Below are 14,486 nucleotides of genomic sequence, written 5' to 3'. Positions count from 1 at the left end.
AGATTGCCGGGTTTTTGTCGTTTCAAACTCGATACGGAAATAAAACGACGTGTCCTTGATCGCTTTTTACTTTTCAGGTCAGAGACACTAATCATGAAAATACTCCTTGGTTGTGAGATCAAGCAGTTCTCTCAGGTATTATTTTATACGTTTTCGGGCTTGGGAGACACAAATTTATGAAAAAGTTCACCGTGGAGTCTTCTTTAGTTTTTTCAGACTCTCTAAAAATAAAAAACGCCGAGTTTCTCCTATACTGGACTCGTTAAAATTTCACAGTAAAGGACCTGTTCTATTACAAACAGGAACGGACCACTCCTTCTTAGGGTCCGAATCTAAACTAAGTTGGACTCATCCGAAGGATGAGCTTATAATCAAGCATATGTTATCCTCCTCAAAGCTTGTAAAAAATTAAGAGGTACTTTCCAGAAATGCTGGGGGAAAAGAGAGAAGAATGAACCGATTTGTTATCCTTTGTTACAGAAGAACCTTATCACTGCTCTTGAACACGACACTTTCCGTTCACCTGGGTTGGGAAATCCTTTGCCTTAAAAGTTGATCAAACCACTTTGAAAGTCTTCAACCATTTCCGGGTATTAACTTTGGGTCAATCGTCACCAAACCATATGTCATGTCGTTATGTGTTCAAGAGGTCTCTGCAAATAAACCATTCATATGCAAAATACTTGTCATCCATTTGACCATCCTTGAGTCCGTCCTTACAGCAACATTTCTTCAACTTGAACAATGATTTCGTGTTGTGGGCTTGCCTGCAACGAGTCGCTTTCTATCGACACCAGCACATTATCTGGAAAGATGACTTAGAAATCGACAGTACCTTGAAGTCTGCATGCATCAATGGCAGGTTTCTCGCCTTTGACAACAGTTTACATCATTGACTTTTGATTAGAGGATTCTGTGACGTGTTTGACATCAACTCATTCATTCACATTTCATGGATTGTACTGGGTGCTTTGAGAACCATTGACATCACTGGTGGTCTCTCTCACACTTGTTAACAGTTTACATCATTGACTGGTAATCAAGTGGTTTCTACCATGCTCGACATCAACTCATTTATTCGCATGGATAGAATCGTAGCAATTCGGGAAGTAGAAATGAAGACCCTAGATCTAGTTTCCACCATCCAGGCTGCGAGGAGTTTTGTATTCATTATACAGTAGACTAATCATAAACAGATGGCTGCGTCCATATTGTGTCTACAAAAGTCTATGATTGTGATGTACTGCAAAATCATTCTTGTATCAGAGCAGTAGTTAGATTGTTAGTTAAAGTTTTCAATCTGAGTATGGGAATGCCTACCTCAGCGATGATATCATCTTATATATGTATTTTGTGTTGAATATTTGCAGGTTCTGACCGGGTCCTCTACAAGATACTCCTTGAAATAATAAAGTACTTCACCCTTCCTAGATCATAAAAACCCTAATCTACTACATGCTTCACACTTTAGTGGGCAATCTGTTACACTAAAAAATGTCACCATGACTATTTGCAGTTAGTATGGCTCCATCCACTGTCATACTATCCCCCTTGGCAAGTCTCATGCCTCTACTTTCCATGTCAAACTTCAAAAAAGAGAGAAAAGTCATTTAAAAGTCGATTATCTCTGGTACGCAGTTTCTCTTAACCTCACCTGCGGGTACGCAACCCAAGTTCACAAAACCTGCGTACTTGTACGCTCTGTATGTAAAGGGATGGGTGCGTACTCCTGTAAAGGTCAAAAGGCGCAAGTTTCGCTCTAAAAAAGTTACTTGTGGTCATTTCTAGAGTCTTCTAGAAGTATGTTTGACGTGTATGAAGCGCCTCCAGATGGTTCATGTACCCCTACCAAAGAGGAACTTATCCCATCAATAGGGGAGCTATCCCATCCAAAGAGGGACTTATCCCATTGATGGTGGACCTGAATAACTTCCTCTAGAGCACTATAAATATAGGCATTGGGCCAAAGGGAGGGTAGGTTGAAAGCTGAACATTCCTAAGGGTAGATGCTGCTGGAATTAGGACTTCCTTGTAGAAGCTTGTGAGGAGAGATTACCATCTTTACTTGTTTCCATTGGGAGGTGGGTGAGCTGATCAGAGTAAGGGAGAACTCTTGTGGACCCTGGGAGGAGCTTGCACAACACCAAGGCTCAGGTTGTAATGGTTCCTTTTGTTACCTTTTAATACAAATTAGTCCATTCTTCTCAACAATTTGTTACTAATGAGTTGTTTCATGTACTCCTTGGTCTACATGTTAAATATGTTTTCTTTTATGTGATATTCAGGTGCTATTTAATCGTTTGATTGTTGGTGAATGCAGGTTTCGAAGGGAAGGAGGAGCTCATCCGGATCAACGAAGCTGGACTACTACAACAGCGTTGGATTACAGGTAGGATCTAAACAGTTGATTTCTCATATTGTAAAAGCATATTTAGGGAAGGATTGCTCTTATTTGTCTTGTTTGTCATTAGAGAGTCTTAGGCTTTCTAGGAAGGTCGGTTGTGTCCGCACTAACGACTCTTTCCGCGTGACAAGAGGCAGGCAGATGAACGAAGAAGTAAACAAAGAAAACATCAGCATTGTTTTGCTGGGGAAGAGGAGGACCATAGCCACGAACTTCGATTATTTATAGTCGATTGTGCTCTTTTAGCTTCAAAGGGAGATGAGGACAACATATGCTATGTCGACTCTGGTGCATCCTCACATATGACCGGTAAGAATGACTGCTTTGAATTTCTTGAAGAAACTGCATGTGGATCGAAAATTTATCTAGGAGATGATAATGGGTATGAGATCAAAGGATGTGGTGACACTCCTATGAAGCTACCTAGTGGTGACATTAGACACCGTAAAAATGTATTTTATGTTCCAGGAATTAAGAAAAATTTGGTCTCTGTCTCAATGATTACTGACCACGACATGTAAGTTCAATTCTTTAAGAATAATTGTGTCATTAAGGATAGCCAGATGGAAACAGTTGCAACAGGAATGCGTGTGGGGAGCCTGTACAAATTAGATTCAAAGAGTATGCGACGACAAGCAATGGTTGCAGCTAGATCAATAGTCGAAAATCTCTGGCATCAGAGATTCGGCCATCTCAATTTGCAAGACCTCATCTTACTTCAGAAGAAAGGTATGGTCGATGGACTCCCTATTTTTCATAATGTTAAGCTGGAATGTGATGGATGTGCATTAGGGAAAATGCATAGAGAAGAGTTCCCTTTGCATGTTAACGGAAAGGAAAGAGACATCTTAGAACTGGTGCATACAGACATTTGTGGACCTATGCAAACTAGGTCTTTAGTAGGAGCATATTACTTTTTGTTATTTACAGATGATTGCACTAGGTTTTCATGGGTGTACTTTCTAAGTAAAAAGAGTCAAGCCTTTCAGTACTTTAAAGAGTTTAAATCTATGATAGAGAACCAAGCAAGAAAAATGATAAAGATTCTCCGCTCGGATCAAGGGGGAGAATACAGGTTGGGAGAGTTCATGAATTTCTGCAAGCATCATGGGATTGTGCAGCAATTTACAGTGCCACAAACTCCATAGCAGAATGGAGTAGCAGAATGGAAGAACAGAACTCTTGTGGAGTGCGCGAGAAGTATGCTTCAAGGTAAGGGTCTATCAAATGGTCTTTGGGAAGAAGCTATTAACACTGTTGTATATTTAAAGAATATGAGTCCTACTAAATGTTTAGGCTTCAAAACCATTTTTGAAGCATTGTTTGGACTCAAGCCAGCAATTAGTCATTTAAGAATATTTGGGTCAAAAGCTTATGCTCATATACCTAAGGCAGATAGGAAAAAGTTAAACCCTAAAGCCGTGAAATGTATATTTTTTGGATATGGCACTGAGTATAAGGCATATAAGTTATATAATGCTATGACTCATAAGGTTTTTGCAAGTAGAGATGTTATATTTCATGAACAGATTGAAGAAGGAAAGGAGGATTCTAACAGTGATTGCCACATTCCATTGCTAATAGAAGTAAACAATGAGGAAGATGAAGAGCAGGAGCAGAAACAATAAGAAGAAGTAGCAGATAATGTAATAAATGATGATGCAAGCCCGGAAAGTGCTGAATAGACAGAGGTGAGGTAAGTCCCCTACCTAGGAGATTAGGTAGAAAGACTCGACTACCTGCTAAATTGAGAGACTATGCTTTAATGTCTAAAATATTAAACATTGTAGAACCTGCAAATTATGAGGAAGCAAGTAAATCTGATGAATGGAGGGCTGCAATGCATGAGGAAATTGAATCAATATATAGAAACCATACTTGGGATTTAGTTGAGTTGCCTGAAGGAAAAATCCACATAGGATGTAAGTGGTTGTATAAACCAAAAATAAATGCAGATGGGAGTATAGAGAAATTTAAAGCTAGACTGGTAGCAAAGGGTTATTCACAGCAAGAAGGAATAGATTTCAATGAAACCTTTGCTCTTGTATCCAAATTAAACACAATTAGAATGCTAATTTCCTTGGCAACAAAACATAAATGGCAGCTACACCACCTAGATATTAAGTCTGCATTTCTAAAGGGTGAATTAAAGGAAGAAATTTATTTAGTACAGCCTCAAGGTTTTGTGAAAAAGGGGCAGGAGCATTTAGTGTGTAAATTGAATAAGGCATTTTATGGTTTAAAACAAACATCCAAGTCGTGGTATGAGAAAATTAACTCATTTTTTATACAGCATGGCTTTCATAGGAGCTTGAACGATCTAAATCTGTATACCAAGTTAAATAAATAGAGGCAAATTATTTTGATTTCTTTGTATGTGGATGATATGATCATAACAGGAAATGCTAACAATCTGATCAAAGAAATCAAGCAGCAAATGTCACAAGTGTTTGAGATGAAAGACCTTGGAAACCTTCATTATTGCTTGGCATTCAAGGTATGGAAAGATTCTGGACAAACTTTTCTCACTCAAGGGAAGTATGCCAGAAGCTTGCTGGAAAGGTTCAAAATGGAGCAGTGCAGATCAACAGCAACACCATTACGACAGAATTTAAAGTTAAGCAGTGACGATGGCACTAAACAGGTGGATGCCACTATGTACAGACAACTAGTTGGCAGTTTGATATATCTAACGACAACTAGACCAGATCTGGCATATTCTGTTAGTGTGTTGAGCCAGTTCATGTCAAAACCACTCGAAAATCACTGGATTGTAGCAAAATGTGTGTTGAGGTATCTTAGTGGTACTTGTAATTATGGCATTTTGTACACTAACATTTCTGATGTTATTCTAGCAGGTTATTTAGATTCCAATTGGGCAGGTAACCTGGATTATCGAAGATCTATCACAGGTTACGCATTTAGTATTGGATCCGGGGTTATTGCGTGGAGTAGTAAAATGAAAAGTACAGTAGCTCTATCTTCATGTGAAGCTGAGTACCAAGCATTGTGTGCAGCCACATGTGAAGCTATCTGGTTGAGAAGACTTCTCAACGATGCAGGAGAAGGATAGAAAGAATCAACTAGTATCAAAACTGACAACCAGAGTACTATCAAGCTTGCATACACTCCAGTTTTTCATAAAAATACCAAGCATATTGACACTCAGTTTCATTTTGTTCGAGAAAAGATACAGTCAAAAGAAATATGTGTGGAGTATTGTAAAACTTGTGATAACTTAGTTGATATTTTTACTAAGCCTCTGGGGCGTGTATAGTTTGAATTATTTAGAGGGATGCTAGGAGTTCAGGATAACCCTTTCTCCATTAGGGGGAGTTAAAAATAATCAATATTATTTTTTATTAATGGAGAAATGGTTACATTGTTGTAATATATCTCCTTAGTTTAGGATTTTTTCGTAGAGTTTAGGAGTTTGTTTACAACTACCTGATTTCTAGTGATGTATTTAATATTGTAATATTCATTTGATGTAATGTAGAGTGAACTGAGAGAGAGTCTCTTCTTTGTTTGAGTGCAGTCTCCAGGGTGCAGTACTCACGTGTGAGGTGCAACTCCTTCTTTTAATTCAAGTCTGATTTTTATCTATTGGAAGGCGAGCCTTCTTGCATCCGGCCACCAGAGGCCACTGAGAGGCGATCATTTTTCCTGTCAATTATCAATCGAACTGTCCTCCTATTTACAGTGGATATTGTCCATTTCTTTTCCCAGAATTCGCAATTCCCATTCGACGACATCATTGAATTTCTCAGGGGCGCTCTAAGTAGATTTCTGGTGTAGCACTATGAGTTCTTGGCTGAAAGGTTGAAGCTCAAGCCAAAAAGGTTCCGCCTTGGGATCGAATGTAATGCAGCTGGAGCACTTTTTGTAGTTGCCAACAAGGAGTTGGCCACTAAAGATATCAATGATATAACGTATCCCAACCTAGCCTTTAAGAAATTGGTTCTCCTGCATCAGGGACATGAAGAATTAGTAGGAGACTTTCAAACGATCGAATACCTACCTCTTTGCTTTTTACAGGGGGGTGTATGTAATTGTATATCATAGTTTTTTAGCATTTTGACGAGCCGCCCAATTTCAAATTTCTAATTGTTGTTTGGGCGATTTTTCTAATTTACGTTTAGAGAATTCAAATGGCGCGTTCATTATGTTATGCGAACGTTGCATATCTTAACTACGATCTAATAGGTGGGGATGGAAATCAATATGAAACGCAAAGGCCACCCGATGGATGGCCATGGATATCTCGGGCTCGTTCCAATGGTTGCCTGAAGCTACCAGAAATTCCTCATGCTGTGCTATGACCATGTGATGTACATAGCCTATATTTGCCCATCCCACTTGCCTATCTCATGCTCTCTCGGCTCGAAGTACAACGAAAACACTTTAACCAGAACCCTTCACCGCAGCAGGGTTGGAATTTGACGGGCATTTTTCCCGTCATAAGGCATTTCGTCCCTAAAATACGTTTTAAATTTTTAAATGGCCATTTATGGTGAAGTGTTTTGAAATGTGAAGAATGTATTTTTGACAGGTTAGTTTTTTTGAAAAACATTATTAATACTTTATCTCGCACCATTCCATTAGCCGAAGTTTCTTTCACTTGGAAAGGATATACTATAGTCTTGGGATGGTAATGTCGATCAAATACGGAATGGTCTTGTCAACAAACCAGCACTAATTTGGAACCTTTGATCGGACGATTTCTGGGATCTGTGCATGGTCTCCCTATCTTTCTTCCCTTTCCTATTTGGATTCTAACAGTAGCAAACCCAACTATTGTGGGTTCGATTTCTCAGTATAATCGAGTTCATTAATCAATCAAGTGTTGTTGTGTGTGATTGTAGAATTCTTCAATTCTTTGATCATCCCAGATTGTAAAACCATTGACACACTCCATGATGGTTTGATTAAAAAAAAACGTCTTCAAACTCATGGGCCTCTGAAGCTATGTACCTCGTCCCTTGCAAAAATATTGCAACACAAAATCTATTGAAGAATAAGATGGAGGCAAAATCAGACTATAGTCTAGAGACAATAGCTCGTTCAAATCTAGCAAAATTTTGGCCAAAAGAGCTGCATATACTCCAAGATAATAGGAATATTGAGATCTCTCCAATGCTAATGATGACAAAGAGATGGTAGAGATTCCACTTTATTTAAAAAATTAAGGACATTTTACCTAGTAAAATGCCCTATGATTGGGGAAAATGCCAAATTCCAACCTTGTTGGCCACTCTGTCAAGGAAAACAGGGGCACAGGAGAGAAGAGAATGAAATGGTGGTTGTATGCAAGTTGGGTTTCAAACTTTCCATGAAACTAGGTTTGTTATAGGAATAGCCCTGAACCCAAATGCTAATACAGTAGAGGCATTTTGTATGATTCTGAAGGGTTCTACATGCAGGGGTGGCTTCTTTGTATCCAGAAGTAAAACAATCGACCCAAATTATTATCATTATTGCGGGCATTGCTTATTGCATGAATTCCTTGGTTTTTTTAATATTCTATTGACTCCATTGGTTATGAATGCATTTACTTATCATTTACATATATATTATCATTGTTTCCCTTAATTATTGGTTTGGAAAATTCCAATCTATGGAATGATGGATTATAGATTTGAATTAGTACAAATGTAATTCATATATTTTTAATGTTTAGCAGAAGAGAACTACCCACAATGACTTGTACCATCTTTTAACAGATTTTTTTTTTTTGCACATTGTGGATAAGTAGGCAGTGAAGCTCCCTATAACTGTTGTAGACTCAATTGCTGGATCACTTCACTAATCATGGGATACTCATTGCTTTAAATACAATTGGAGGACAACTTTGTTTTAGAAATTATACTTTGCAATCCCTGGATATATGCCTTTATATTTACTTTTCCTAGAAAAAATCTTTGTTAGAGTTCTCAATTTGTGATGGCCTCATTATTCAGGTACTCATTATTTTATAAGTATATAGATATATATCATTTTTGGATAATTTCATACTTGTAAAATAATTAGTTATAGTTGTTGTACCATGTTCTTGAAGATTTTTTAGCTTGCACTTTATTGGTAAATGGAGAGTGAAGCACTCTACAATTGTTGCAGAATTTGTTCCTTAATCATCTCTCATGGATACTAATTTCCTTAAATAGAATTGTAGGATAACTTTGTTTAAAAAATTCTACTTGGCAAGCTTTCGTTATACTACTCCACATTTACTTTTGCAATAATGAACTTTATTTCCGTTTTCAATTTATGGTAGGCCACTTTGGCATTGGTGAACCTTGTTTCAGTTTTCAATTTATGGTAGGCCACAACATTCAGAGACCCGTGATTTTATATATAGAGATAGATATTGATTTTTGATAATTCAATACCCGTAAAAGAATTAGTTGCCATAATTGGTGAATAATTTAGGGTTAATTCATCCATCTTCTTTTCTATTTGAGAACATTGTGAACAGATTTATTGTTAGTAAACATATTATGAGTTGAATTCAAACAAAAATTGGTGACTCACCCCAACCCCACTACATCACTCATCCACCATCCCTCAAACCCTGGTCTTGACTACTGAAGCTAGCAATTTGTTAACATTGACAACATTGGTGGTCACCTTATGATCTACTTGCAGATCTGACAAATTAAAAACAGAGAATAACAGAACAGACCACAGACACACAAACTAGAATAACAGAGGTCTGCAAACAATACCACTAACTTTATTATGAAAAAGAGATGAGCATTTTATAAACAATGCAATCATTCTCTGTATTACAAAAGATAAAATCAAATTGCATAATTAGATAAAGCCAATATATTTTAGATGTTTCCTTTTTTTCCTAATTTTTCAGATGTTTCCCTCTTTTCTATTCTTGGATGTTTCCAATGAAATAGTATGCTTTTTCTTGGTTGCCCAGTCAGTGAGATGTTACTGATTTTTGTGTTCTTTCTGGTTGCCCAATTCCTCCCTGTTTAGATCAGGAAGCGTCCCGGCTTCCTCCACCAACTGCGGGAAATTGCGTTGCAATGTTTCTGCACTGATCCATTTTGCCTGTGCTGGTGTGTGTCCCTTCCGACCAACCAAATATGAGAAGTATGGCTGATGTCGTGTATCCCGTTTCTTGAAGTCCAGAATTGTATCTTTGAGCAGAGGAGGCTGAAAATCTGGAATATTATCAACCGGATGATGAATTGTAACAGATTCCTCAAGGAGAGGTGGTTCAAATAATTTGAGATTATTAACATTAAGAACATCGTGGATGCCAAGTTGGGAAGGCAAGTCCAAGCGATATGCATTTTCTCCAATGCGTTCCAGAACAGTATATGGGCCATATCTCAGAGGGTGCAGCTTATGATGCTGGCCCTTGAAGCGTTGCTTGTCCAACAAGAGCCACACACGATCTCCAGGTTGAAAAGACAAGTGTGTTCGCTGCTTGTCATGTCTCTGTTTGGCACGATCTTGGGCTGCTTGCAAAGCAGCAGTTATTTGAGCTTGGCGTTGAGAAATGGAGTGTATAAAATGATGAGCTGATTTTTGTTCCTGTTGTTGATGTGCAGACCCAGAAGGGGTGATTGTCAATGGCATCTCAGAGGGTGCACTTGGTTGAAACCCCAAGCAAACCTCAAAAGGTGAGAAACCAGTTGAGGAGTGTGTTGCTCGATTGTAACTATGTTGAATGATGTGCAAATATGTATCCCACTATTTGTTTTTGGAAAAGTAGCTGCGAAGTGAGTGAACCAAAGTACAATTGACAACTTCGGTTTGTCCATCTGTTTGTGGGTGGAAGGCAGTGGAGAAACGAAGTTGGCAACCCAACAAAGACCAAAGAGTACGCCAAAAGGTACTGAGAAAGCGAGAATCACGATCTGAAATAATGCTACTTGGCAAACCAAAGTGTGGCCATACATGATGGAAGAAGAGATCCGCAGTTTGAGCAGCAGAAGTAGTCTTATGACAAGGCAGAAATATAGCCATCTTGGAGAAACGACATACCACTACCCAGATAGCATCATGTTTACGAAAAGTAGTAGGAAGGCCACTTAAAAAGTCCATGGAAATGGATTCCCAAGGACGAGAGGGAATTGGTAATGGCTGATACAAACCATGCTTACGATTTGAGGGCTTGTTTTGTGAACAAAGAGAACATGCACGAATGAATTTTTCCACTTGCTTTGGTAAGGCAGGCCAATAGAAGTGGCGTTGAAGATTGAGAATGGTCTTGGCTGTGCCAAAATGCCCTCTGCAGGAAGAGGCATGTGCTTCACGGATGAGAATGAGACGATCATCAGATTGTGGCACACATAGTTGGTTCAATTTATACAACCAACCATCACGAAGGGTATAATCAAGAAAGGGAGTTTGGTTGATGACTGTAGGGTGTTGCAAAGCTTCCCATATCTCACCAAAGACCGGATCTGTTGCATACATATCTTTCCAAGCATCATATGCAGCACAACGCACCTCTAGAATGTGTAGGACCTGAGCAGGCGGTCGACTTAACAAATCAGCCATCTTATTACTTGTCCCCTTCTTGTATTTAATCACCAGATGGAATTGTTGAATGTAAGAAGCCCACTTTAAATGGCCTTGCTCTTGAATCTTTCGTTGTGAGTTGATGAAGATTAGCGGATGATGATCTGTATGGAGGATGGTCTCTTTGCCAAGAATGTAATGGCGCCATTGCTTCAAAGCTTGCACTAAACTGTAGAATTCCTTGTCATAGGTGCTGTACATGAGCTTAGCATCCGCAAGTGCCTCAGAATGGTATGCCACAGGGTGGCCTCCCTATTTAAGAACAGCTCCAATGGCGAATTGAGAGGCATCAGTTTCCATCTCAAATGGTTGATTCATATCTGGCAAACGAAGAACAGGAGCAGAGCATAAGGCACTCTTGAGTTGAGCAAAATGTTTCTCAGATTCGGCATCCCAAATAAACTTTGCTTGATGAGACAACTGGTGCAAAGGGCGAGCCAACTGTGAAAAATGAGAGACAAACTTTCTGTAGAAATTAATACCTCCCATGAAGCTCTTGAGGTCATGTGCATTGGAAGGTGCTGGCCATTGTGCCAAAGCTTGTACCCAAGAGGGATCTGGGCGAACCCCTGTGTTGTCAATAATAAATCCCAAATATTGAACTGATGTTTGTCCAAAATAGGATTTCTTTTCTTTGACCTGAAGGTGATGTGCTCGCAATAACTCAAGTATGGTGCGGACATGCTGAAGATGATCTTCCCAATATTTACTGAATACTAAAATGTCATCAAGGTAGATGACCACAAACTTACCCAAATGTGCCCTGAAAACATCATTAATGAATCTCATAAATGTGGCCGGTGCGTTGGTCAGTCCAAATGGCATGACCAACCATTCAAATAGCCCAAACTTTGTTTTAAAAGCCGTTTTCCATGTGTCGGCTGCATGCATGCGAACTTGATGGTAGCCTGCAGTTAAATCCATCTTTGTGAAGAAACAAGCCCCGTGTAAATGGTCCAACAAATCCTCAATGCGGGGAAGGGGGTAGCGGTTTTTAACAGTGGCTTTATTAAGGGCTCGATAGTCTGTCACGAGGCGCCATTCAGAAGTATCTTTTTTTGGAATAATAAAAGCTGGAGATGCACATGGCGAGGATGACGTCTGAATATGACCGGATGTCAACAATTCTTCAATTTGGTGTTCTATCTCCTTTGCCTCTTGAGGAGCAAGGCGATAAGATGGGGCATTGGGTAAGGAAGCACCAGGAATAAGATCAATGTGGTGTTCAACAGAGCGTGCTGGAGGCAGCCCTGTGGGTTGGGTGAAGACATCTGCAAATTCATGGAGTAGAGGAGCCATTGAAGGAGGGACTGGATTGGTGAGGTTGTCTGGCTTGACAGGGTGAACCAAGCACAAAGAAACATCTTGGTTTAAATTGACTCTCATAATGGAAGCTTTGCCAATGGAAGGTTGGGTTGATGTGCTAGCTGAGGATGTGAGCACATAGGTGCGCCCATCGTGTTGCAAGTGGTATTGGTGATCTGTAGCATGATAAACAGCATGTCAAGCCTCTTGGTATGGAATTCCTAGCAATAAATCAACACAATCTAGAGGAGAAACATCACATACCACAGTATCACGAAAAGGTCCAATAGCAAAGGTGACAGCACAACATTGTGAGATGGTAAGACGAGGACCGTCCTTTCTGACCCAACCAAGCTGATACGGGTGGGGGTGAGTAGTGGTGGGAAGGCAAAGGCGTTCAACTAAGTCTTGTGACACAAGATTCTTTTGACTCCCATTGTCAAGAATAAGCGTGGCCAACTCATGTTTGATTTGACAATTATGGGTAAACAAAGGCGTAACAGAGGTGTTTGGTGCATTAGCAGTCATGAGGATGAGAGAGGGGTCCACCTCTGTCGGATTTTCGAGAGAAACAGCTGGAAGTGGGGTAGTGGCCGTTGGTTGTTCGACCTCTGTAAAAAGAGTTTTCTGGGGGCGGGGATTTTTCAATACTCGACAATCTGCAGAATCATGTGAGTTGGTCTTGTGAAATGTGCACCAGGGGGTGCGGGGAGGTGTGGGGGATGAGGCAGAGGCGACATTAGAAGAACCAAAGGAAGATGGACCATTTCTGGCTTGAGGATATCGGATTCGAGTACCCACTTTGCGTTCCACCGCCAGGGCCCGAATAAAGGCCTTGTCTAATGAAGCACTATCAAACAACTCAACTTCACGACGAAGAAGCATTAGCAAACCAGAATTAAATTTGATAATTAGTACCTCTTCTGGATCGGATATACGGAGTTGAATGCGCAACTTGCAGAAGACATCAATGTAGGCTTGCACTGATTGATTCGGTAGTTGTCGAAGCTGCAACCATTTGGCAAAGAGATTTCGTATATATCCTGGAGGATAGAAGCGTTCACGTAAGGCCTCGCAAAAGAGATTCCAAGATGTGATAGGCGTCGATTTGGTCTCGGATTGTTCTCCAAGTTCCACAACCAAGGACATATTCTCAAGATGAGTATCCCACCATGTTTGTGCTAGGCCTTCCAATTGTAGACTGGCGATCTGAAGTTTCATCTCCTCCTCCATTGTTGGACAGGTTCTAAAATAGTTGGAGAGGCTGCGGATCCAAGAATCAACAGCCTCACCATTCATTTGCCCTGAGAATTTGGGCAGGTGAAAGCGTGTATCAAGTTGCATTTGCCCTGGAGGGCGTTGTTGTTGTTGCAGCGTAATTAGCTCTTGAAGAGCCCTAGCTAAATCATTCACTGGCGAGTGCATGATTGGAGTGAAATGTATGACCCTAAAAAAAAAAAAATTCTTCGAACAGGTGGATGGCTTCCAAGAACTTATGCTCTGATACCAATTGATCTACTTGCAGATCTGACAAATTAAAAACAGAGAATAACAGAACAGACCACAGACACACAAACTAGAATAACAGAGGTCTGCAAACAATACCACTAACTTTATTATGAAAAAGAGATGAGCATTTTATAAACAATGCAATCATTCTCTGTATTACAAAAGATAAAATCAAACTGCATAATTAGATAAAGCCAATATATTTTAGATGTTTCCTTTTTTTCCTAATTTTTCAGATGTTTCCCTCTTTTCTATTCTTGGATGTTTCCAATGAAATAGTACGCTTTTTCTTGGTTGCCCAGTCAGTGAGATGTTGCTGATTTTTGTGTTCTTTCTGGTTGCCCACCTTAGGACCAAAATTGTGCAATTTTGCTTCTTGTTACTGTGGCACGTTGATCTCTTTCTTTGGTGTTGAAAAAATCAATTGTAAACACGATAATGATGTAGATATCTTACCATGGAAATCTTTTTGACAAAACCATCTAGAAATTGCTTTGTTTGGCTCTTTTTATGCTTTGGCAATTATTACAAATAGAAGTTATAAACTTGTAGATAACTTTTTTTTTTTTAAGTATTTTTACTCCTAAGCTTTACATTTTTAGTCTTTCTCTATTTGCTTTTGCGCCACTAGTATTTAAGCTTTACATTTTTCATGGGTAAATCTATTTAGGCCCCATTTGACCTTTGATTGATTTGTTGATGTGACTTGAAGTGCATGTTA

The 14,486-nt window shown here is 39.5% G+C and overlaps 1 protein-coding gene across 1 annotated transcript; it reads right to left on the bottom strand.

The window, feature by feature from the left end:
* Window positions 1-9,346: 9,346 nt before the first annotated feature.
* Window positions 9,347-10,003, bottom strand: LOC149261092 (uncharacterized). The gene has a single exon (XM_089367678.1). It carries the CDS (start codon window positions 10,001-10,003, stop codon window positions 9,347-9,349), a length of 657 nt encoding a protein of 218 aa, XP_089223804.1.
* Window positions 10,004-14,486: the final 4,483 nt, after the last annotated feature.

This window comes from Pinus tabuliformis, chromosome 6 (assembly GCF_031772625.1).
Source record: "Pinus tabuliformis cultivar Carrire ecotype Pingquan chromosome 6, CPIR1, whole genome shotgun sequence".
NCBI lineage: Eukaryota > Viridiplantae > Streptophyta > Pinopsida > Pinales > Pinaceae > Pinus > Pinus tabuliformis.
Note: the sequence above shows the minus strand (reverse complement) of the source record. Positions and strands in the feature narration are given on the sequence as shown.